The 24,830-nt window shown below is 41.1% G+C and overlaps 1 protein-coding gene and 1 pseudogene across 1 annotated transcript in view; one reads left to right on the top strand and one right to left on the bottom strand.

The window, feature by feature from the left end:
• MRPL48 (mitochondrial ribosomal protein L48) overlaps positions 1–24,830 on the top strand; it is a 55,183-nt gene that overhangs the window by 10,100 nt on the left and 20,253 nt on the right. The window contains exons 3-5 of the mRNA XM_019946608.2: positions 7,888–7,940; positions 8,927–8,964; positions 21,205–21,293. Of these exons, the coding sequence (XP_019802167.2) occupies positions 7,888–7,940; positions 8,927–8,964; positions 21,205–21,293 (180 nt within the window). The remainder of the gene's footprint in view (positions 1–7,887; positions 7,941–8,926; positions 8,965–21,204; positions 21,294–24,830) is intronic.
• On the bottom strand, positions 10,286–10,689 carry LOC109551980 (large ribosomal subunit protein eL13 pseudogene; annotated as a pseudogene).

The raw sequence follows: 24,830 nt of genomic DNA, 5'->3' as shown, positions 1-24,830 counted from the left end.
TGTAGAGCCTGCGAGCCACAACTACTGAGCCCACATGCCACAACTACTGAAGCCTGTGCTCCTAGAGCCCATGCTCTGCAACAAGAGAAGCCACCGCAATGAGAAACCCACGCACCACAACAAAGAGTAGCCCCCACTCGCCGCAACTAGAGAAAGCCTGCATGCAGCAATGAAGACCCAATGCAACCAAAAATAAATAAATAAAAATAAAATAAAATAAAAAATTAAAGAAAAAAGAAAGATTGAGGGTAGGCAACTGTATTTTCTTCATGTCTGTATATATGCAGTCTACAGTGTACTTGACCTGATAAATATTGAATGAATAAGTGAATGAAAAAATGTTGACATTATGTGGTAAGTACACAGTAGAGCTGGGACTAGAACTTCAAACTCTTAGCTCAGTGCCTGGGACCCTAAGAAATCATCTCAAATTTTAGATGAGTGAGAAGCTCAGCTTTACTGGAATAAAACTGGGTGGGATCACATACCTCTTTAGGTTAACAGAAGTAGTAAAGCAGCATTGATCCAATTAAGACACTAATGCTGATAGTCATCAGACTTCAGAAAACATTGTTTGATCAAGATGGAAGGATGGTGCCTGTGGAAGTCAACATGCACAGGAAATTGGTAGTGACTCACCTGCTGAGTTACTTTGCAGAGAAAATGGATGGTGTTGGAGTGTCAAGCTCAGGTCTGGATGTCACTCACCCTCAGATTACCATTCTTTTCGGGGATTACCATACCCTTGAACCACAAGGATATGATTAGGGGAGTGGTGGTGATCACAAAAGATATGCTAGCCTTACCAGTCCAGAGGGAGCAACCTTGGGGACTGATCACATAGTAAGATGTTTTCAAATGAAACGCTGAAGGCTAACATGGAGCAGAGTTCATATGAACAAATAGCAGTGAGGATTGAAAAAAATGACAAATCAACAGACATGAATTAGGAGGATATAAGAAGATATGAAACAGGAGGACAGAAATTTCAGAGGGCCTAGCAGGGCAGGGAGTCCAAAAGCCCAGCAAAATGGTCAAGAAGTTGGCTATTTCCTGGTCGCTACTAGACTGTAAGTTCTGGAGGACAGGGACATTTCTCTATTTTGTTCATGGTTTTATCTTCAGCACTTGTCACATACTAAAGTACATATTGTTCAATAAATGAGGAACTGAACAATCACCACAGTTATTGTCACTGCTCCCAATTTGACCGTTAACAATGTGCCTTGCACTTGCTAAGTCCTTTTCATATAATATCTAATTTAATAGTATCAACAACTCTATGAGTTTTTTTTTATTTAACTTATTTTTTTATACAGCAGGTTCTTATTATATGAGTTGCTTTATAACCTGTTTAGAGATAAGGAAGTGAGGTTTGGAGAGATTTACTAATTTGATCAGCAAATATTTATTGTGCACTTGCTATGTGCCAGAGAGTATGCTAGATGCTGGGATGTAGTAGTTCCTGTCTTCAAGGAGCTTATATTTCCAGCAAAATAGACTAATTAAACATACAACTACCTTTTGCTGTATACCTGAAACTAGCACAATATTGTAAATCAACTATACTTCAATAAAAAAAGTATAATTACTTAACTAATTGTGATAAATGCCTCAAAAAAAAAGATTCTGTGTGCTATATGGTGTGTATAACAGCAGAATTCAAGTAAGTCTGAGCAGTCAAGAAAGTTTTCTTGGTGATGTGACATGACTAAGACTTAAAGAATAATAGAATTTAGACTGGGAGAGCATGTGCGAAGGTCCTGAAATGAGAACACGTTTGGAGTTCCAGAGGGCCCAGAGGAAATTGGAAGGGAGAGAAGCAAGGGAGCTTGTATCAAGGGAGAGTGTGAGCAGAAGTATGGGGATGTTGGGGAGATGGTAGGGGATTGGGCTTACATTTCAGTGACCACAGTTGTTTTGAAACATTTTAGTCCTGGAGGAAGGTAGGGAATTGGGCTTAACAGAGCTCAGCTGTGGCCTAGAAGTGCCATCCAGCAATATGGTGTGAGGCCAGATATTCCTTTCTTCCTCCCTTCCTCTCAATCTCTCTCTCTTTCTTTTTAAAATTGAGATATAATTCACGTACCATGATATTTACCCTTTTAAAGCGGCTAATTTAGTGGGTTTTAGTATATTCATAAAGTTGTTCAGCCATCATCACTAATTCCAGAACATTTTCATCATTCTAAAAAGAAACGTTGTACCCATAAGCATTTACTCCTCAATTCCCCCCTCTGCCCACCCCCTGGTAACGACTCATCTACTTTATGTCTCTATGGATTTGTCTGTTCTGGTCATTTCATATAAATGAAATGATATAGCATGTGAGGCCAAGTATTTCTTTTTTTTTTTTTTTTTTTTTTTGCTGTACGCGGGCCTCTCACTGTTGTGGCCTCTCCCGTTGCGGAGCACAGGCTCCGGACGCGCAGGCTCAGCAGCCATGGCTCACGGGCCCAGCCGCTCCGCGGCATGTGGGATCTTCCCGGACCAGGGCACGAACCCGTGTCCCCTGCATCGGCAGGCGGACTCTCAACCTCTGCGCCACCAGGGAAGCCCCAAGTATTTCTTAAGTGACTTGCGAAAGATCATACAGCTAGTAACGTGGAGGAGCTGATATTCAAACCCAGGTCTGTGTGAATCTATAACCTGTGTTCCTAACTGCTGTAAAGACTCAGTGTAAAGACAGGCTTTGATAGTCACCATATTAAACACATTCAGAAGAGAATGGCCAAAGAAAAAATTACAAGCAATCAATTTCGAAAGAACTTAGGAAAAGGTCAGCTTGAATACCACTTATTAGCTGTGTGCATCAGACATATTAATTAACATTTCTGAGCTTTGGTTTCCTTACAGTAAAATGGGGGTAGAAATATCTACTTCACAGAATGGTTGTGAGGGTTAATGCAAATGATATTTGGCATAAAGCAGGTTCTCAACAAATGGTAGGATTATTTAGGCTATTATTATTATCATTATTATATGAATTTCGCTGCTATTAAATTGGTATTGTTCTTTTGAGAGGTAGTATGGCAGAATGGAAAACATGGGTTTTAGAGTCAGATTTGGTTTGAATTCTTGGCACCTCTTACCAAACCTATAACTTTAGGCAATTTACCTAAGCCTCTGTTTTTTCCTCTATAAATAGAGGCAATTATTTCAATGCTTCTATTAGAGGATTGGTGTAAAGATTGAGCAAAGTGCTTAGCACAAAGGATGTACTCAATAAGTGATAGTAACAATGCTATTTTAAATAATATTTGTTGATATACAAATATATTCTGTTAATATTCATAAGACAGTTGCTTGCCTCATGGGCCCCTTACCCACTTCTGTCACCATCCACCCCAGGGCTTTGTTGTCTGAAGTTACTCACACACCATAGATTTTGCCCCGTGACTTCAGTTCTTAAGTAGCTGTGTAGTCCTTTTCTGGTTCCTGACTCCCGAGCTCATGGGACAAGTATTTTTGCAACCCACTGCAACAGCTCTGTCCTCATTCATTCATTCAGTAGAGTCACTGGCCTTCTCTTCCATTTGGTCTGGAGCTGGAGCTGCTCTTCATTTGCTGACTGTGGGGAGAGAGTATTTGTGGATACAGTCCCAAAATAGATTACTTTTGTCCTGATAAATGATGCCGAGCATTGCAGGGGAGAGGAAGCACATTTCCCAGAGCTGAAAGGGAGAGTTCACACCACAGTTTGAATGTCTTCCAGACAGTTGTCAACCCTTAAAATGGTTTGGCTTTTAGATAATTAAATCCATAGCTATTGTGGAGACTCAGAAATCTGAACAATTGAAGTGAGGAAAAATCAGTCTCATCTAGATCTTTCTTCCCATCCAATACCTCTTCTGTATGAAGTGACCCATTTATTTAAGAATACATTCTGTTCACTCTGATTTCTATTCTGTTTGTCGTGGTTGATAGATCTTGCACCTGGAGGGACGTTAGAGTCATCTGTTCTAAGTCCAGAGAGGGGAAAATTACTAGCCAATCACTAGTATGGTGACCAGTGGGGGCAGAGCCAGCCAGAGCTCCTGTGTCCTGGGGCTCCCAGTTGCCTGCTCTGTCTTTTATGCTGGCCAAGAAAAGGTTAAGCATATTGTACACATGTTTACAAAGTCTTTTAGTATCTGATTTAATTGTCATTTTTAGGATTGTCTGCATACTTTGTCCTTCCTTCCTTCTGTTATTCATATCCTTCCCAATCTTCATGACCTCACATTCTCTGGGACACTTTTCCTAAATTTGATCATTTTCCCCCCTAAATTCCTAAACACTAACACATTCATTTATGGGAGAGAGGGTGTAGAATAGTGGAAAAATTATAGGCCTTGGAGTCAGAGAAACCTAAGATCCTATGCTAGTTCTGATAGTAGTTGTTTGACTTTGGGTAAATTACTTAATCTCAGTTTCCTCAACTGTAAAATGGGATAATAATATTTATCCTGTAATGGAATTATGATTTAGACACATGGTAGGTGCTCAGCAAAATAGATGTGGGTCGTAATAAATGGTAGCAATGATTGTCATTCATTCACTTCTTCCTAATCATTTATTTATTTACTAAAACAACAGGAAGATGATATGACTCTTGCCCTTGAGGATCTCTTGGTTTAGCATAGTGGCCTATGGGTGATGTTAAGAGTTTCAGTGAATCTCTTGAAGTAGTATGCAAACTTTTTTTCCCCCTTACTTACTTAATTTATTTGATTCTACATACTACATTTTAATTTTTTTTTTTTTGGGGCCACGCCATGCGGCATGCGGGATCTTAGTTCCCTGACCAGGGATCGAACCCGTGCCCCTTGCATTGGGAGCGTGGAGTCTTAACCACTGGACCACCAGGGAAGTCCCCACCTGCTACATTTTAAAAAATTGAAGTAGAGTTGATTTACAGTGTTTCAGGTGTACAGCAAAGTGATTCAGTTATATATATATGTATATATACACATATATATAGATTCTTTTTCATATTCTTTTCCATTATAGGTTATTATAAGACTATAGTTCCCTGTGCTAAGTATGCAAACTTTTGTATATTCGTGTCTATATTTATTTGTCTGGGGAGAAGGTTCATGATTTGGGGCAGATTATCAGCAATATCTGATCTGTAACACCCCAAAAGCTAAGAACTTCTCCTGGCCATCAACACCTGGATTCCCTGCCAGAGGTGCTTGTTGTTTGTGCCACCTATTTTGACTTAATCATATAATACTGTGGTATTGCTTAGCTGTTTAATACAAATGTGTATTCATATCTTCAGCCATTCAAATTCCTATAAGGGGTTGTGCTTACATTTTTTAAACAGCTTTATTGAGATATAAGTCATATACCATACAATTTGTCCATTTAAAGTATACAATTCAATGGCTTTTAATATCTATAGAGTTGTGCAACCATCACTACAATCAATTTTAGAACATTTTCATCACCCCAGAAAAAAAACCCATATCCCTGAGTTGGCATCCCCAGCTCCCCAGACCCCCCCCAGCCCTAGGCAACCACTAGTCTTTCTTTCTCTATAGATTTTCCTATTCTGGCTATTTCATATAAATGGAGTCATACAATATTGGCCCTTTGTGACTGGCTTCTTTTATTTAGCATAATGTTTCCAATTTCATTCATGTTGTTATATTTTGTTTTTACAGTCCCTTTCATATTCATCACAGTAGTTGACACATAATAGGCTTTTTAAAAAATTTATTTTTATTTCTTAAAATTTTATTTATTTTTGGCATCATTGGGTTTTCGTTGCTGCGCGTGGGCTTTCTCTAGTTGCGGCGAGCGGGGGCTACTCTTTGTTGCAGTGCGCGTGCTTCTCGTTGTGGTGACTTCTCTTGTTGTGGAGCACAGGCTCTAAGCACATGGGCTCAGTAGTTGCAGCGCGTGGACTCTAGAGCACGCGGGCTTCAGTAGTTGTGGTGTGCAGGCTTAGTGGTTGTAGCTTGCAGACTGTAGAGTGCAGGCTCGGTAGTTGTGGTGCACGGGCTTAGTTGCTCCGCGGCATGTGGAATCTTCCTGGACCTGGGATCAAACCCGTGTCCTGTGCATTGGCAGGCGGATTCTTAACCACTGCGCCACCAGGGAAGTCCAGGCTTTTTTTTCTTAATTTAAAAAGATATTTATTTATTTACTTACTTATTTTGGCTGCGCCGGGTCTTAGTTGCAGCATGCGGGCTCTTAGTTGTGGCATGCAGGCTTCTTAGTTGTGGCATGCAGCCTTCCTAGTTGTGTTATGTGGACTCTTAGTTGTGCCATGTGAACTCTTAGATGCGGCATGTGTGCAGGATCTAGTTCCCAAGCCAGGGATCGAACCCAGGCCCCCTGCACTGGGAGCGCAGAGTCCTACCCACTGGACCACCAGGGAAGTCCCCATAATAGGCTTTAAAAAAATAAAATTTAGAACAGTTTTAGAATTACAGAAAAGTTGCAAAGATAGTACAAAGAATTCCCATATACTTCATATCCAGTTTTCCCTGTTATTATCTTACATTAGTATGGTACATTTTTCATAATTAATGAACTGATATTGACATATTATTATTAAGTCCATACTTTATTCATATTTCTTTCATTTTTTAAAATCCAGTGTCCTTTTTCAGGTCTAGGTAGGATCCCATCCAGTATATTATATTACATTTAGTCATCATGTCTGCTTAGGCTCCTCTTGTCTATGACAGTTTCTCAGACTTTCCTTTGTTTCTGAAGGCTTTTACACATAATAGGCTTTTAAGACATAAATGTTGAAGGAACTGAAATTGTTCCTCATAGTGGACAGGATTTTCTCTTTGTGTTATGGGACCTTAAGGGCATTTATTATTTATTATCTAGTTACTTTATAAAAAGAACTCCTCTATGTTAAGCACTCTCTTAGTAAACCTATAGCAGTGACCTTTTGAGTGGGTGCCGGCAGGGCAGAGTGAGATTAAAATAACTGGGTTGTTGGGGGTAAGATTGTGAAGAGTGGGGGAAGCTGCCACTGCAACTGCCTTCTCTCATTATTATTGTTTTGTTCATGTTGCTATATTATTGTTATCATTATTATTATTAAGAGAGTGTGGTGTAATAGAGGCATAGTCTTTGGAGTAAAACAGTCCTCTTAGCCACTTATTAGCTATAATTTCTTGGAATATAAATTCTATGGGCCTCAGTTGCCTCACCTGTAAAATTGCCTTGCAGTGTTTTGAGAATTAGGGAAGAGTTCAGAAAGTCCCTTGCATGGCGACTGTGCTTGACACATACATAATAGTTGTTGATTGATATTAGAAAATATAAATTAGGGACTTCCCTGTTGTCCAGTGGTAAAGAATCCACCTTCCAATGTAGGGGACGCAGGGTCGATCCCTTGTCAGGGAACTAAGATCCCACGTGCTGTGGGGCAACTAAGCCCATGCGCCACAACTACTGAGCTCATGTGCCACAAACTACAGAGCCCATGCACCCTGGAGCCTGTGTGCCACAACTAGAGAGAGAAAACCTGCATGCCACAACTAGAGAGAAGTCCACATGCTGCAACGAAAGATCCCACATGCTGTAACTAAGACTTGATGCAGCCAAGAAAATGAATAAATAAATAAGTATTAAAAAAAAGAAAATATAAATCAAATTAGAAAGGGGAAATAGGGTGAAAAAAAAGCAATCCAAGTAGTACGGGGGGGTTGGGCTTCTGTTTTTCGAGCATTTTCTCTAGTGGGTAGAATAGGAAAGAAGATGGCCTTGGTTTGCCTGCATGTTTGGTATTAACTGTAGGGCAGTTTCTTTGCTAGACAAGAGACTTTGGTTCCATTTTGTTTTGTGTACTGTGGGTTTCTAGCCTCTTTGTGAAGAGGTACTTGGAGATCTGTAAATGCTTACAATTGTTCTAACATGGCTATTTTGCTGTAGGCGCTGTGTCTGAGGAATGACACCATTTTTAAGCAAGCCTTTTCCCTCTTGAGGTAAGGATATTAATAACAGTAAAAATATAGTTAATATTTGCATTCCACTAGGTGGTTCACACAGCATTCTTCTTTCATCATCTCCACTTACATGTTTACTAAGCATCTCAAGCATTAACTCCCCTGCAAACTTACTCCTTCCCCATTCTCAGTAAATGACAACTCCATTCATCTAGTTGCTCAGGACAAAATCCTTGGAATCATCCTTGACACTGTTGTTTCTCTCACTCTACATCTAATTCTTAAATAAATCCTGTCAGCCTTGCTTTTGAAATTGTTCGAATAATGCAAGGCTATTGCAAGAACGACTTCACTGGTCCTCTTCCCTCAGTTTCGTGTCTTCCTATTCATTGCTCACCTATTGCCAGGGTTAACTTTCTAAAACTTAAACTTGATCAAATCACTTTTGTGATTAAACTGCCCACACAAAGTACAGACAAAACTCCTTAGCACAGTGTTTGAGGTTTTCATAACCTGACCCCTGATTACCTCTTTTACCCTGCCCCCTTCCTTGCTGCTTAAGTGCCACTCACATCCACCTGCTTGCTGTTCCCCAGATATACTACTTTCATACCTCTGCCTAGAATGCTTTTCCTGTGGGGCTAAATAATCGAGAATAGTTCTTAATTTTTAAAACCTCATTTCAAATAGTTTCACCCCTCATGAGCATGCTTTCCTTTGTACTCCACCAACTCTTGTACATGATTTTGTTCTGGATCAGCACTGTATTGTGGCTCGCATCTGTTTACATATCTCTCTCCCAACTAGACCATAGATAGAGACATTTTACTTACTTTTGCATCCTCAGGACCTAACAGATTGACCCATAGTAAGTACTTAATAATGTTTATGGAAAGAAGAGAAGGAGGAAATAAGGAAATATGTAGCATTGATATATCCTTAATGAGGAGCATACAAGTTTTGGTAGCTTTGCAAATAGATGTGGGTATCTAATTGTATTCAACATACTTTCTTCCTCTTTTTAGGTTCAGAACCTCAGGAGAGAATCCCATTTGTTCTGCAGGTAAACAGTTATTTCCTGATGTAGTCTTCCTGCTTTAAGTGACCCTCTAACACTCTAATAATTTTGTCTAAAAAGATGCCTAACATATCTTTGAGAAGAGTGCCTGGGACCAAATCCTACCCCTCAGGTGGAACAGGACAAAGGGCAAGAACATAAAGTAGTGGTTTAAGAGCAAGAGTTCTGTAGTAAGTTTGGATTCCAACTCTACCACATACTATTCTGTGACTTTTAAGTACCTCTCCATAGCTTGGTTTCCTCACTTTAAAAAATGAGAATTATAGTACAAACTACAGTGAATTATTTGAAGATTCAGTGAGATAAAACATATAAAGTGCTCAAAAAAAGTTAGTATTGGGACTTCCCTAATGGTCCAGTGGCTAAGACTCCACACTCCCAATGCAGCGGGCCCACGTTCGATCCCTGGTCAGGGAACTAGATCCCACATGCCACAACTAAAAAGTGATCCCACACGCCACAACTAAGACCCAACACAGCCAAATAAATATTAAAAAAAAAAAGTTATTATTATTATTGCTACTATTTCAGACCTGTCTTTCATGTCCATTATCTACCAGGCTAAGGCTTTTCTTCCAGTATTTTATCCAAAATGAATGTTCATTCAATCTGGTCAACTCAATGAATTTCAATCTGTTTCAACCCTATTATATGCCAATTTTGCTTTGTCTATTATGTGACACATTTCAAAGCAGCCATCGGATAGTAATGACATCTGTTTTTTGACTGAAGAGTATCAGAAACAGGGAATTCCCTGGTGGTCCAGTGGTTAGGACTCCGCACTTCCACTGTAGGGGGCACGGGTTTGATCCCTGGTCAGGGAACTAAGATCCTGCAAGCCGCGTGGTGTGGCCAAAAAAAATAAAAATAAAATAAGTATCAGAAGTAAAGGAATGGGAGCAAGGAAGGGAACTAACATTTACTGAGTGCCTAGTATGTGCCATGCAGTGCATAAGAAGTTTTACATCCATTAATTATTTCAGAAGATGGTGGCAATGTGTAGAGAATCACCACTTCTACCAGGCCTAAAAGCCAGCTTCTCAAAATATGTGCTTCTTTTTATTTATTCATTCTCTCAACAAACATTTATAGGACCAGGCTGTGTTTTAGGTGCTGGGGGTACAAAATTAAGATGATATAATCCTTGCCATTTGGAACCTTACAGTTTTATAAGAAATAATTTTTTCAAAAGAATAATATAATGAACACTTCTGTACCCATTACTTAGATTCAACTGTTGTAAACATTTTGTCATGTTAGCTTTATTATTATTATTATTTTTTAATAACAAGTTGCCAACAGCACTTTATTTTTTCTTTTCAACATCCTGTTCTGCAGCTTCCTTGGCCCTTTTTGCCCAGATGCCAAAGTGCCGGGCATTGGCGCGGGCCATGCAGAGACTGGCGAAGGCCTTGAAGTTCTTCTCCTCCTCTGTGATAACTCTGGCCTTCTCCTTCTTGTAGATGTTCCGTATGGGCATGACTGGTCCGGTCAGCTGGGTGGCCAATTTGAGCTTTGCAGCAGAGCTGTCTCCTTTCTTGGGGGCTGAGGTCTTCCTGCGGATCTTGTGCGCCGGCTGGTTGAACCACGTGGCCACGCGCCGCTGCCAGTTCTTGTGGAAGTGGGGCTTCAGGATCGTATCATTAAGGCTGGGCGCCATGGCTGCGGCCGACTGGCCTGGGGAGCAGGGAGGACGGTGAGCGAGTTAGGGCCCGGGCGCAGTGGCCCGAGGGCGCACGCACCCACGTTAGCTTTCTTTCTTTTTTTTTTTTTTTGCGGTACGCGGGCTTCTCGCTGTCGTGGCCTCTCCCATTGCGGAGAAAAGGCTCCGGACGCGCAGGCTCAGCGGCCATGGCTTACGGGCCCAGCCGCTCCGCGGCATGTGGGATCCTCCCGCACCGGGGCACGAACCCGCGTCCCCTACATCGTCAGGCGGACTCCCAACCACTGTACCACCAGGGAAGCCCCCACGTTAGCTTTCTTGATCAGATGTTATGATACTTCACCCCTGAATACTTAAGCATGCATTTCTAGAAACAAGGATATTCTCTACATTCTATTAAAGAACCACAATAGCATTATCTCCCTGAAGAAAATTAATAATAATGCCCCAATGTCATCTAATACTCTATCCATTTCCCCAGTTGTCCCCCAAAAGTCTTTTATGGGGTTGTTTATAACCAAGAGCCAATGATGGTTCATGCTTTGCATTTTGCTATGATGTCACCTTTAATGCAGAACAGATCTTTCACTATTTTATTTCTACAACAGTTGCTTTTTGATTAGGCTAGACCATTTGACTTATAAAATTTCCTCCCTTTTTAATTTGATTATTTCTGTGCGGTATTTTATAATATGTTCTTCTGTTCCTTTCCTACAAACTAGAAGTTACATCTAAAAGCTTTTCTAGATTCAAGTTACACAATTTTAGCAAGAAAACTTAATAACTGATGCTCTGAACTTCATATTGCATCCTATCAGGAGAGGAAAAAAAAAAACTAAGAAAATCTGATCATAAAAGTGAAAAGCAGCCATTTTAGAGAATATGGAAAATAAACACACACACACACACACAATACACACACGAGGAAGCTGAAGAAAATAAAAATCACTTGTAATCCTACCATCCAGAGATTATTGCTTAACATTCTGGAGTATATCCTACCAGGTCTTTTTCTAGGCATTTCTTTCTCTCTTTCTGTGTGTGTGTGTGCGTGTGCGTGTGCGTGTGTGTGTGTGTATTTTTTTGTCTTGCAGTAATGGGAACAAATTATATATAATGCTTCATAATCTTTTTTTTCTACTTAACCTATGGTGAACATGTTTCTACTATAATAAATAAATATCTACATAATTATTTTGAATATACTGCCTTAAATGGAACAACTTGTAAGAATCTGAGTCTGGTTTTGAACATGTTGAGTTGGAGTGCTTGTGAGGAAGATATACTAAGTAGTCCATTGGAGACACTGATCTTGAGCTCAAAATATATGTCTGGGATGAAACTGTGAATTTGGAAGTCATCATATTGTTGATTTTAATTGAAGTCTTGGGAATGAATGAGACTACCTGAGGAGAACAAGTAGAGAAGAGGCCCAAGGATCAGGCCCTGAGGAACTCCAACATTAAAAAATTGGGTAGAGGGTGCAAGATATGGCTAATGAGCTTGAAAAGGGAGGCCAACGTGGTAGGAGAAGACCAGGTTAGTATAGTTTCATGGCAGCCAAAAGGAGAGTGTTTCAGGAAGGAAAGAGTGGTTAATCACGTTACAGTTTCAGCTGTGTGCTGCTGAGAGGGGATCGCAAAAGACATGAACTAACGATATTCCTTAGTTTCGACAGCATAGAGGTGACCTTAGGGAGAGTAGTATCTGTGTAGGTGTGGTGAGGTCTGTTGTGGAAATCAACTGCATTGACAGGTGAATGGGAGTTCAGGAGTTAGAGAAAGCTATTACAGACAGTACGTTTAAGAAGTTTGTCTTTGAATGGGAGGAGAGAGAATTGGCAGGAGCTGGAGAGGGATGTGGGATTAAGGAAAGACTTTTTTTGATGGTTATTTTTCTCTTAATTATACTTTTAATTTTGAAAGATATAAAAAGTTATAAAAAAGTGAAAAGGGTGATATGTCAAATAAACCCAGATTTGGCAATTATTAACATTTTGTTAGACTTTCATTTTTTTTCTTGTATATTAAAAATAAGGATTATGTTCAAGACCCATTTATTCCCTACTCTTGGTATCATCCCTTATCCCATAACCAGAGAAAAAGTTCATTTTGAACTGGTATGTATTCCGAGGAAGGTTTTAAAAATATATTAAAATTATCAACTGTTAAAAATTATAAAAGCATGCAAATGGTAAAAATAAATATAAATTGACAAAAGGATGTATGATGAAAGATTGAATTTTTTTCTATTACCCACCTAGTCTCACTCCTCAGTGGTATGCATCGATAGCAGTTTCTTGTATATTTTTCAGGAAAGTTTTATGCGTATATTAACATATATGTTATAATGCTGGACATTTAGCTTGTTTTCAGTTTTTGTTATTTCAAAAAATGCTGCAACAACTGTTTCTATACATCTTTATAAACTTGTTCTGTACATTTGTAAGTTACATTCCTGGAATTGAAATTGCTGAGTCAATGGGTTGTCAGTTGAAAATTTTGGTAAGTATTGTCAGATTGCCCTTCAGAGAAGTTGTATTAATTTACATTTCTATTTTCTGGCCCAAACTGGGTTTTACAAAACATCTTACTTTTTTGCTGGTGAAAATTATGTCTCATTTTAATTTGCATTTCTTGAGAAAGTTTGTCATCTTTTCATATTTTTTTGGCCATTTGTATCTCTTGTGAACTGCCTGCACATATTTTTTGCCCATTTTTCTTTTGAATTGTTTGCTTTTTCATTTTTGATTTGTAAGAACTTTTTATATAGTTCCTTTTTTAAATGGAAGTTCTTTTTAAAAATTTATTTAATTAATTAATTTATTTTTGGCTGCGTTGGGTCTTTGTTGCTGTGCGTGGGCTTTCTCTAGTTGAGGCATGTGGGGGCTACTCTTTGTTGCGGTGCGTGGGCTTCTCATTGCCGTGGCTTCTCTTTGTTGCGGAGCACGGGCACTAGGCACGTGGGCTTCAGTAGTTGTGGCATGTGGGCTCAGTAGTTGTGGCTTGCGGGCTGTAGAGCGCAGGTTCAGTAGTTGTGGTGCACGGGCTTAGGTGCTCTGCGGCATGTGGGATCTTCCCCAACCAGGGCTCGAACCCATGTCCCCTGGATTAGCAGGCGAATTCTTAACCACTGCACCACCAGGGAACTCCCATAGCCAGTTGTTTTAACATTTATTGAAACATCCATCTTTTCCCCATAGATTTGAGAATGTCACCTTATCATATACTAAGTTTCCATATGGATCTAGAACTACTGTATTGTAATTTAGTATTGTTTTATAGATCTGTCTGTATATTTGATACCAGTACCAAGCTGTTTTAATACTACTGGTTACTGTAGTTTTGAGGTATATTTTAGTATCTGATTCCGAGGTAGTTTTTTGTTTTATTTTGCTTTTGAAACTGGATTAAATGGGGCATGTTAAATGCTGTTGAAAAAAGTCCAATTGAATAAAAGATCCTTTTGAAAAGAGAGGTAGGGACAGTAACAATTTACTCAAACAGCTTCCTATTTGGAGAAATTTAAGTTGTCTCCAAAATCTTGCAATGTAAACAACACTACGATAAACATCCTTGTACATTAGTATTTCTGCCCTTCTGTGATTATTTACATAGGATATATTTCTCAAAGTCTAATTGTTGGGTCAAAGGAAATGCACATTTTAATTTTTTTTTTTGGCTGCACTGGGTCTTTGTTGCTGCACGTAGGCTTTCTCTAGTTGTGGCGAGCGGGGGCTACTCTTTGTTGTGGTGCGTGAGCTTCTGATTGTGGTGGCTTCTCTTGTTGCCGAGCACGGGCTCTAGGTATGCAAGCTTCAGTAGTTGCAGCACACAGGCTCAGTAGTTGTGGCACGTGGGCTCAGTAGTTGCAGCGTGCGGGCTTAGTTGCTCCACAGCATGTGGGATCTTCCCGGACCAGGGATCAAGCCCATGTCCCCTGCATTGGCAGGCGGATTCTTAACCACTGTGCCACCAGGGAAGTCCCAAAATGCACATTTTTAAAGCTATTGATGTGTATTGCCAAATTGCTCTTTGGAAAGATTGTACCATTTTATAGTTTTTTTGGTATTTAAGAATCCCTTTTTATACACTCATCGACATTGTTATTTTTTTAATATTTGTTAATATTAATAAGTTAAAAAATGCCATCCCTTGTATTTGTAATTTGCATGTCTTTGATTACTAGTTGGTTGAACATATTTTCATACATTTACTGGCCATTTATCCTTTCCTTTGCCCATTTCAATTGTGGAATCTCAGTGCCTAGAAGGCTCCAAGGCCCAGGGTAACTCACCAATATCAGCATGCCAAAGTTATTCTCTTTGAAAGGACACAGCTTTGTTGGCGTTTTTCATGTGTCTTTGAGATTTCTTTAAAGTTAGAAATTTCAAAATTGAATTATAATGGTGTTCGGAAAAGAAGAGTAGGGAGCAGTGTCCTGTTCCTACCTTTACACATCATACTCCCTGTGGGCCCTGGGTACCATCCCAGCTGCTCTCTCTAAGGGATGGGCCTCATTGTAGTAACCATCTTTTTCTTACTGCTTTAAACGTACATGGAGAGGTAGAAGTAAATATATAAAGAGGTCTAAAGAGGTTAAATGAAGGGAACTCAGACTCTTCTTATTATAGCATGAGCAAAAAGGTGGAGTCATCAAAACATGGTACATTCGGGACTTCCCTGGTGGCTCAGTGATAAGAATCCGCCTGCCAATGCAGGGGACGCGGTTCGAGCCCTGGTCTGGGAAGATCCCACATGCCACAGAGCACCTACGCCCGTGCGCCACAACTACTGAGCCTGCGCTCTAGAACCCGCGAGCCACAACTACTGAGCCTGCATGCTACAACTGTTGAAGCCCGCGTGCCTAGAGCTCATGCTCCGCAACAAGAGAAGCCACCGCAATGAAGCCCGCGCATCACAAAACGAAGAGTAGCCCCCGCTCGCCGCAATTAGAGAAAGCCCACACGCAGCAACGCAAACCCAACACAGCCAAAAATAAATAAATTAAATAAATTTATTAAAAAAAAAAACATGGTACATTCAAGTCCAAATAGTTCAATGTAATTAGAAATTCTAAACTGAAAGAAGTTTGAAAAGAGATTTTGAAAAAAGTGGGTAGCCACCAGAGCCAAATCATTGCAGATTGTCTTGGTAAAATATCTCTATAATTTCAAAACAAAACAAGCAAACAAAAACACCCCAACACTTACTGAGCACATACCATTTGCCACCTGCTGGGGTGTATCTGCCCTTCAGGGATGTGTATTGGATGGAGAAAATATCCTGTAATTAGACTCTTGGCTGGGGTTACCCCAGCTTTTTCCTCTTTCCCTCTTGCATAGCCCTGCCAAAATGCTTGTTCTAATTTTGAAGGAGAAATAATTAAAATGAAGTTGTTTATCCCCATCCTGGATTGATGGGTTTAGTTCCCAGTTTAGTAAACAAGGACATTGAAGGACAGTTGGCTCTGGCATATATAAAGGGAAGGGACATGTTGTGGGAGAAGTCAATACATGATTACATTCTATAATTGTACTAACTGAAAGATTTTCAAAGCCTCCTTTTGAAATCATGGGGTTTTGTATCTTCTTCAACGAAAAGAGTTGCCTTTTCTCTCAGGAGGCTGCAATGTTAATATGACAGCAGGAAACCAGCTTAATGACACAAGCAGGGGAAAAAATTCAGTTGAACTTAATGGAAATCAGAGGCTTTCAAACTTGTAAATTTTATAATTAAAACAACTAATTAAGCAGTTTAACCACTGGTAATTTGACCAAAAACCTTTCATTTAAGAGAGAAAAGGGTTAATTTAACAGTAGTTTGAACCAGCTTCTTAATTAACCAACTGCTCTAATTATAGAAATTGCCCCAAACTAAATTTGAAAATGCCTCCTTGCCAAGGAATTCCAGTAGATTAGAGGCTGAGGCAAGCATTTGTGGCATTTTCACCTAAGATGTGTCATCATCTCAAAGATCACTTTTGGTTCTGCTACTTGAAACCACTGGTGGGTGATTGAATTTCTGGTACTTAAAGATGGTGACGAGTGCCTGGGTTGTTGTTGTTTTTTAATTTACACAAAATATTTTACTATATAATGGAGGCATGGGAGAGCTGCAACTGTAAACTCTTGATGATGTTTGTATGTTTAGGGCAGCACAGAGACGACATTTAAGCTGGCCATGGAGGCTGTGAAGGATATCACCAGTCAGAGAGGTGCAGTTCCAGCAAGGGGGACAGCCCAGCACCACACAGAGGCATGAGAACTGCATGGTTTATACAGAATGGCAAGTGTAGCTCTGTGGCTGAGAAGCAAGGTTTTAAAAGCCTGGAGGATGGAGGGTGAGGATGTGAAGTGGTTGGAACTAGATTATAAAATTGAGACTCTTAAATGCTTGCCTAAGGAGTATGAACTTCAGGCAGTAAAAAATCATCAAACATTTTGAAATATAGCAAGGACCTTCCTTGTCTCATTTATTGGTGTTACTGTAGTGCCTGATACAGTGCCTGGCATAGAGTAAGTCCTTTTTAAAAATTGTGTGTGTGCAGTGAATAAATTGTTGAATTAATGAAAGAGAATAACATGATTAGGTTTGTGTTTTAGAAGGATTAATTTGTCAGCTTTAAAGGATGGAATAGAGAGGGGGGGTGTGGATACAGGAAGACTAACAACAACAACTCAGCCAAGGATACTACTTGAATCTTTGCTTGAACTTCCATCCACACTCCCCCTCCAACCACCTTCCACCCACAACAACCAAAGTGATCTTTTAGAAACACATTAGACATATAATTTCTCCGCTGTTCAGCATGAAATCCAAACCCTTAACATGGCTCAGAGTGGTGGGTTCCAATCCACTGCCCTAATCTCTGGTGCACTCAGCCCCTTTCACTTTGCTTCAGCCACATGGACAGTCTTTTTGTTCCTTGAATGTGCCAATCTGCGTCCGCCTCTGGGGCCCTTGCACACGCTATTCCCTCTGCCTGGAATATTCATTCTCTATCTTTTTACCTAATAAACTCCTATCTGCCTTTCAGGTCTCAATTTATTTTATTTATTTATTTGAGTAGATAATGCATGTACATGGAACAAGTTTTAAAAGATACATGAGTATAAAGTCAACAGTAAGTCTCTCTCTCCTGCCATCTAGCCACTTCTCCCTGGGGATAACCACTATTACTATTTTCCTCTGAAATCTGGTTTCAGTTCACATGTCATTTTCTTTTAGAGGCCTTTCCTGATATTCCAATCTAAAATAGATCCACTGATTGTATTGCCATAGCGCTTTTTATCATTCATCACAATTTGTAATTTCATATTTATTTATTTATTTAATTTAATTTTTTTTTTTTTGCGGTACACAGGCCTCTCACTGTTGTGGCCTCTCCCGTTGCGGAGCACAGGCTCCGGACGCGCAGGCTCAGCGGCCATGGCTCACGGGCCTAGCCGCTCTGCGGCATGTGGGATCTTCCTGGACCGGGGCACGAACCCGTGTCCCCTGCATCGGCAGGCGGACTCTCAACCACTGCGCCACCAGGGAAGCCTTCATATTTATTTTGTGACTTCCCTCCTCCATTAATGATTCCCTCCTCCTACTAGACTATAAGCTCCATAAGCTGAGTTTTGTTGGCCTTGTCCCCTGTTATATCTTCACTTCATTGCACAGTGTCTGGCACATCATAAGTACTGAATAATTAAGCCCTTCCTAAATTTTTTGCCTGTTTCTGTAAGCTCATCTCTTGCCACCCTGCTGCTTATACTCTGCCTTGAAATTCTCTCTCTGGGTCTTCCCCTCCCCATACTGTGTTCTCTCTAACTCCTAGTCATCTGTCAGGTTTTACTTAAAAGCCACCTGCTCTAAGAATCCTTTCCTGACACCACAAGTCCAGCCTTAGTGCCTCTCTCATGTATATAGCCCTTATTGTAGGTAGCCCTTATCACCTGCATTGATATTACTGTCTCGCCACTAGATCATAGATTCTGTATTGCAGGGACTTTGTCTTTGCCCATTGTTACAGCTCCAGCATCTAGGGCAGTGGTTGGTACCAACCCGGGCCTGCCATGGATATTGGGTTGTTTGTACATTGCACAACTCTAGTGTGTGCCATTCACATGGTTGTGAGGGTATAATTGTTTCTGGCTACCCCAGTGGGTAGTAATAAATATTTGTTGAGTGAGTAAACATGCTTTGGAGAGTTCAGTGCTTTTTAGGAGGTCATGTTTTAAAGTCATAATAAAATCTTTTGGGATGGATTAATTTTCAAGGCTCTGATCTGAGGATGGTTGTGTACCCAATCAAGGGGATTTGGATATCAGCTGTTTGGGCGGGGCCCCAGGTTGCAGAGTCTGGAACCTAAAGCCTCAAAGAGTCAGCTGGGACTGTGGCCAAGAAGATACCTCAGTTATGTTCAGTGCTCTCTGGAAGCCTCTGCCAAAAATACCTCCTTCTTCCATGCGTGTTAAACTCTTACTCCTCTTTCAAGAATGCAGCTGTTGGGACTTCCCTGGTGGTCCAGTGGTTAAGAATCCGCCTTCCAATGCAGGGGACGCGGGTTCGATCCCTGGTCAGGGAACTAAGATCCCACATGCCTCGGGGCAACTAAGCCTGTGCGCCACAACTAGAGAGAAGCCCATGCGCTGCAACGAAAGATCCCGCGTGCTGTGGCGAAAATCCTGCGTGTCGCAGCTAAGACCTGATGCAGCCAAATAAATAATAAAGATGAGAAAACTGACTTAAAAAAAAAAAAAGAATTCAGCTGTTACCTCCATGAACCTATTCCTCTGTACCGTCTTCCACTTCGCCCCGCTCACCCCTAAGGTGGAGTTAGTGGTTCTTTCCTCTAAGTTCCTTGCTCTCATCTCCATTAAAGTATTTTGTACACTATAAGGTAATTATCTGCTTTCCCATCATCCTTCCCCAGTACACATTGAGTGTCTCTAGGGAAAGTAGTATATTTTAGTCATCTTTGTAACTGTCCCAGTATCTATTCGGTTGTTGGCATATAATGGTAAATGCGGACTAATACACATCATGGAAGGGATCCATGATATACCAGGGTTGTCTTGATGAAATACTGTGGATTGTAAACATAGGGAAAGTCTCTGAACCCATGATTCTTGATTGGCCTGGCACAGAGCAGACCTGCTTGGAAGCACATTTTAGAAAAGAGAAGCTTAAGAAACATTTCTCTTGATGTCATTAGACTTTTCCACACCATTTTGTGTTTAGCCCCCCACAAAGTGATGGCCCTGGGGAGATGCAGGACCACAGGAGCTGGGAGGGAAGGGGGCAGAACCTAGGACTAGTACTTTTCCAGAAGGTAGGGAACAAGCGAGAGAGACAGACAGACATAACAGAGCTGTGTAGGGCTGGTTCCAGTGAAGGGTAGAGATAAGGAGCTGATATCAGATATGGAAACGATCAAGTCTAGCTAGATTTTTTTTTTTTTAATTTGGCTGCATCGGATCTTAGTTGCGGCATGCGGGATCTTCGCTGTGGCATGTGAGATCTTTTGTTGCGGTGCGTGGGCTTCTCTCTAGTTGTGGTGTGTGGGCTCTCTAGTTGTGGCACGCAGGCTCCCTAGTTGTGGCTCGTGGGCTTCAGAGTGCACGGGCTCAGTAGTTGTGGCGCGTGGGCTTAGTTGCCCCGCGGCACATGGGATCTTAGTTCCCCAACCAGGGATCAAAGCCACATCCCCTGCATTGGAAGGTGGTTTCTTAACCACTGGACCACCAGGGAAGTCCCTAGCTAGCTTTTGTATTCCAGAAATTCAGATGTTATAACACATCTGAGAACAGGCTGTTCAGTCACATAGACCTGGGTTTAAATTGCAGTTCTGCCTTTTACTTGCTGGTTGACCTTGGCCAATTCCTATTTTTTTGAGCTGCAGTTTCTTTATTTGTAAATGAAGATAAAAATAATGAGGATTAAAGGAGAATATGTATATATCAGCAAGTCCTTCTTTGAAGGGAATCTGGGTGGCATATCTCTAGGTCTACCACAGTGAATATGTGTATACAGATCCTATTTTTTACATACACACTGTTCTGTACCTTAGGTTTTTAGTTTTTATTGTTATTCACTTAACAAAGTCTGTTGGAGATTATTACATATCAACACAAATAAAGCAAATTAGGTAGTTTAAAAAACTGTGGAAATCTGTGATTGTCCTTTTTCCTGGTTGTATTTGCCACCTGTCTCTCTGAACAATCTTCATTGGAAAACTTCAAAAGGATTATTGCCTGTTGAGGAACGGAGAAAATGAGAGCCCTGTGAGAATGTATTTTGTCCCCCTACCAGCAGTGGCTCTAGCTGGAGAGAATTTCTCAAAGAAAGATGGGTGGTGGGGATTAGATATAGTCCAGGGGCCAAGCGGAGAGAAAAATGGGGTAAACCGAGTGTCAGCTCAGGATCAAGAAATAGCTCTGGTTCTTTAAACCAGCAAGAGGCTCACTCTCCCCAAATATTCCATTTCACGATGGAGAATTTGTCTCCTCATGTATGATCTATCTGTCCCTGGAGGAGCTTTGAAACAGGTTTGTCTTATTTTCTCTCTTTTAGCTGGCATTCTGCTGAGCATCAGTCGGCACTACAGGTCACAGCCCACGCATGGCATTGGAAGATACAAGCACCTAGTTAAAGCACAAGAGGTAAGAGGGGCAGGGGTCCTTTAGAGAAGGATAGTGTGCAGCTTTTACAAAGACCCTGAAGATCAGATGTGCATAGGTTGGATTATACTGGAGCTAGAAAGGATAGAGGGTTGTCCCTCAGTCCTCTCCAGTTCATTAGTTTGGATATGATCCAGAGTGGAGATGTTTTTGCCAGTTCCTAATCTTGTCCCTAGGCCAGGTTATCACAGTGAAAAGCAAATTCTTTGGTTTTATTATTTGTGACATGTAAAGAAAATATCTTCTTAGTACTTAGTTCAATAGGGACCTCACAATGGAAATGATATGTTCAGTTCAGTTGAATGAATGGTTTGTGGCACATAGAGGTGGATTCACATTTTCAGCCAAATAGCTGATTTTTACAGTATTTACAGATTTAAAATATGTATGTGTTTCTTTAATCCATTATCACAGATAACTGGGAGTTGTTTCTAAGCATTGTAAGATTATTTAGCCTATTTCTTTGGCTCCAGCTGAAGGATTGCTTCTGTGGTGGTTGGATTTTTTGTGCATTTGCAGAGGATTTTGTAGTGGGATGGACACAAAACTGGCTTGAAAGTCAGACAGTCTAGCTTTGAGTCACGATTCTATCACTTCCTGAAAACAGTATAGTTAGGAAGATTTTGCTGTTCTACTTGGGGAGATTTCAACATCGCTTTTGGTTCTTTGGCTTAGTTCGATGCTCCCATGCAACCCCGCACATCTCCCATTGCCTCTCTCACCTTGGCAGAAGTCCAGTACCACTGCATTTGGGCCTCAGAAGCCACTAAACTTGCCACGTTCTCCTGAGCAACATCCTTATATCAAGGAATTTCATGACAGGAATGTTGCCACACCTGAGGCTTGTATCAGGCACCTTTCCAGCAGGAAACAGCCCTACTAAAATTGTTCCTTTGTGATGAGAAGAGTACTGAATTGGGAACCAGGAAACTTGTGTTCTAGGCTTGGTTCTGCCAGTTATTAGCTTCATGATTTGGGGTAAGTTAACCTAACCTCTTTGGGCATGGCAGGTCCTGAAATTATATGTAAAATGTTTTCTATGTGTGACTTTTTCTGGGAAGAGAGTCCATAGCTCTTGTCAGACTCTTCACGAAGTTTGAGAAACTCTGGATTAGAATATCTTCAAGAGTCTTTCAGCTCTGATATCATGTAACTCCATAATGCTATGATACATTTTTCAAGCATCTATTATGTGCTAGGTACTGTTGGGGGTGCCTTGCCTATTCAGACTGAGTTGCAATAAAATTTTATAGTATGAATGAACAAGACCTGGTTCATGCTCACAGGGAGCTGATAAACCACTAGAGATAAGACACAAATAATTATGCTCCCAAGCAGAAAGTGACAAGTGCTGAAAGGAAGATACAAAGTGCTATTTAAAATTCAGAAGAAGGAGTGATTTACACCCTTTCTGAGTTGTGACACCTCAGAGTAAGTTCTTGGAGTTGTTTTATTTTGCAATATCCCCCTTCTAAAAGTCTCACATAAATTAGCAGAAAATAAAATTAGTTTTGTTTGGGTATGAGTTTTTTGTTTTTTTCAATTTCTTGGGATCCTCCCTCATAGATAATTTTCTGTATATACCATGCTCTGGCCCACTCCTTGGCTTGTTATAAAAGGAAGCTTAATGGCATGTCTAATGCCATCTGTCCCATCTTTCTCTCCAGCCTCCTCTCCCATCTCATGGATACCATACTCAAATCATCATACTGGGGGTTTTTTTTTTGCAGTACGTGGGCCTCTCACTGCTGTGGCCTCTTCCCGTTGCGGAGCACAGGCTCCGGACGCGCAGGCTCAGCGGCCATGGCTCACGGGCGCAGCCGCTCCGCGGCATGTGGGATCTTCCCGGACCGGGGCACGAACCTGGATCCCCTGCATCGGCAGGCGGACTCCCAACCACTGCGCCACCAGGGAAGCCCCATCATACTGTTTTGAGACCTCTCACCTGCTCTTCTGTCTACTTGGAAGACCTGCTCTCCTTCTTCACTTGGCCAATACATTCTGAACATCTAAATCCCATTGAGGAAGCAGGATGAGGAGGGGAAGAACAAATCTCTCCTTCTGAGAAACCTCTGATTCCCTGCACTGGGTTACTTGTCCTACCATGAGCTGCTGGAGTTCCTTGTGCTTCCTCTATCCTAGGACTTGCTGCTCTGTTTTAACCACCTGTTCTGATGACTGTTTCTCCTCCTAGATGATGAGCATACTCAGGGTAGAGGCCATGTCTCATATTTTTTCTGTATCCCCAGTGTCCAGCACAAAGCCTGGCATCAAGTAGAGGACAATAAATATTGACTGAGCTGAACCTAAATGTGGTTATTGGAGCTGCCCCGAGGTTTTGTAAATCAGAGCTGGCAAACAACCCATTCTCTGCAAACAGCTGCCTCCAGATGACCTTGGTTGCTTGAAGGGAGTGATGCTCCCTTTTGTTAGGGCTGTAGGGTTTTCTCTGATGTCATTCATTGTTCCAGGGTGGCTAGCACAATAGGGCTGGATGGTGATGGAAGCTGCTAGAGGCTCCTCACTTCCCGCACGGAAGCGCACAATGAAAACTTTCATCCGCCAGCTTACAGAGGCTCTGTCCCAAGTCCCTGTCTCTTTTGCACCCCTGGGGAACTGGACTGGAAAAGCTAGAAGTCATCTTTTAGCTTCCTTTCTTCCCTGAACTTAGAACCTAGAAAAAACAATAAACAGCCATTTTCCCATTTTTTCTTCTCTGACTCTCAGGCTGGCTCCTCTACTCTCTTGAGCCCTACATCCCTGAGACAAGAGTTAATTCTCATGCACAAAGTGGCCAACCCTTGTCCCTTTTCTGCTGGTATAATCTCTTCACTCCTCCTTCCAAAGGTTCCACACTCAGCCTTATGACTCCTGAACCTTGGGAAGGAAAAGGCACATCTACCTCACCTCAGCTTTCCTTGTCAATACTGGTTTTATCTCTATCTTGCATGGCCTGGTTTATAACTCTAGGTTGGTTTCCATCCCTCCATCCTGTGCCCTTGTCCTTGATGCTTCTCTGAGGAGTTAGTGAGAAGAGAGGTGAAAACAAAGCTTCCTCTTGGGTGGCAGCATGGGGGATGATAGCAAACCGTTTTTTCTGTATCCTCAGTGGGATTTCGGGTCTCTCAGCACAGACCCAATCTCCTTCTCAGTGATTTCCCATTTTGCACACTATACTTCAGGCACATTTTCTCATACACCCATTCTGTCTCATGCTTCTGTTCTTTGTACATGCTCTTTCTTCTTTAAGACATGATATCTTCCTTTTTCTTCTCTCATCATGTAAGACCCACCTTGACTCATGGCAGTGGGGGCTCACACTTCAGAGCATATCTGCAGCCATAGCACTGTGTCTCAGTGTGTAATCTCATTATTCCTTCAAGGGCCCTGCATCATTCTGTTAAATTTAAAAGGCTTCAGATTGTTTGGAGTGATTTTTATTTGATAAAAATAAAAAGAATATAGTCCTTCACATTTGTATAGTGCTAGGTCATATCTCCCAAGACCACTTACTTACTT

Source organism: Tursiops truncatus, chromosome 8 (genome assembly GCF_011762595.2).
Source record: "Tursiops truncatus isolate mTurTru1 chromosome 8, mTurTru1.mat.Y, whole genome shotgun sequence".
Lineage (NCBI taxonomy): Eukaryota > Metazoa > Chordata > Mammalia > Artiodactyla > Delphinidae > Tursiops > Tursiops truncatus.
The sequence above is the reverse complement of the archived record's forward strand: the minus strand, read 5'-3'. Positions and strand labels throughout refer to the sequence as shown.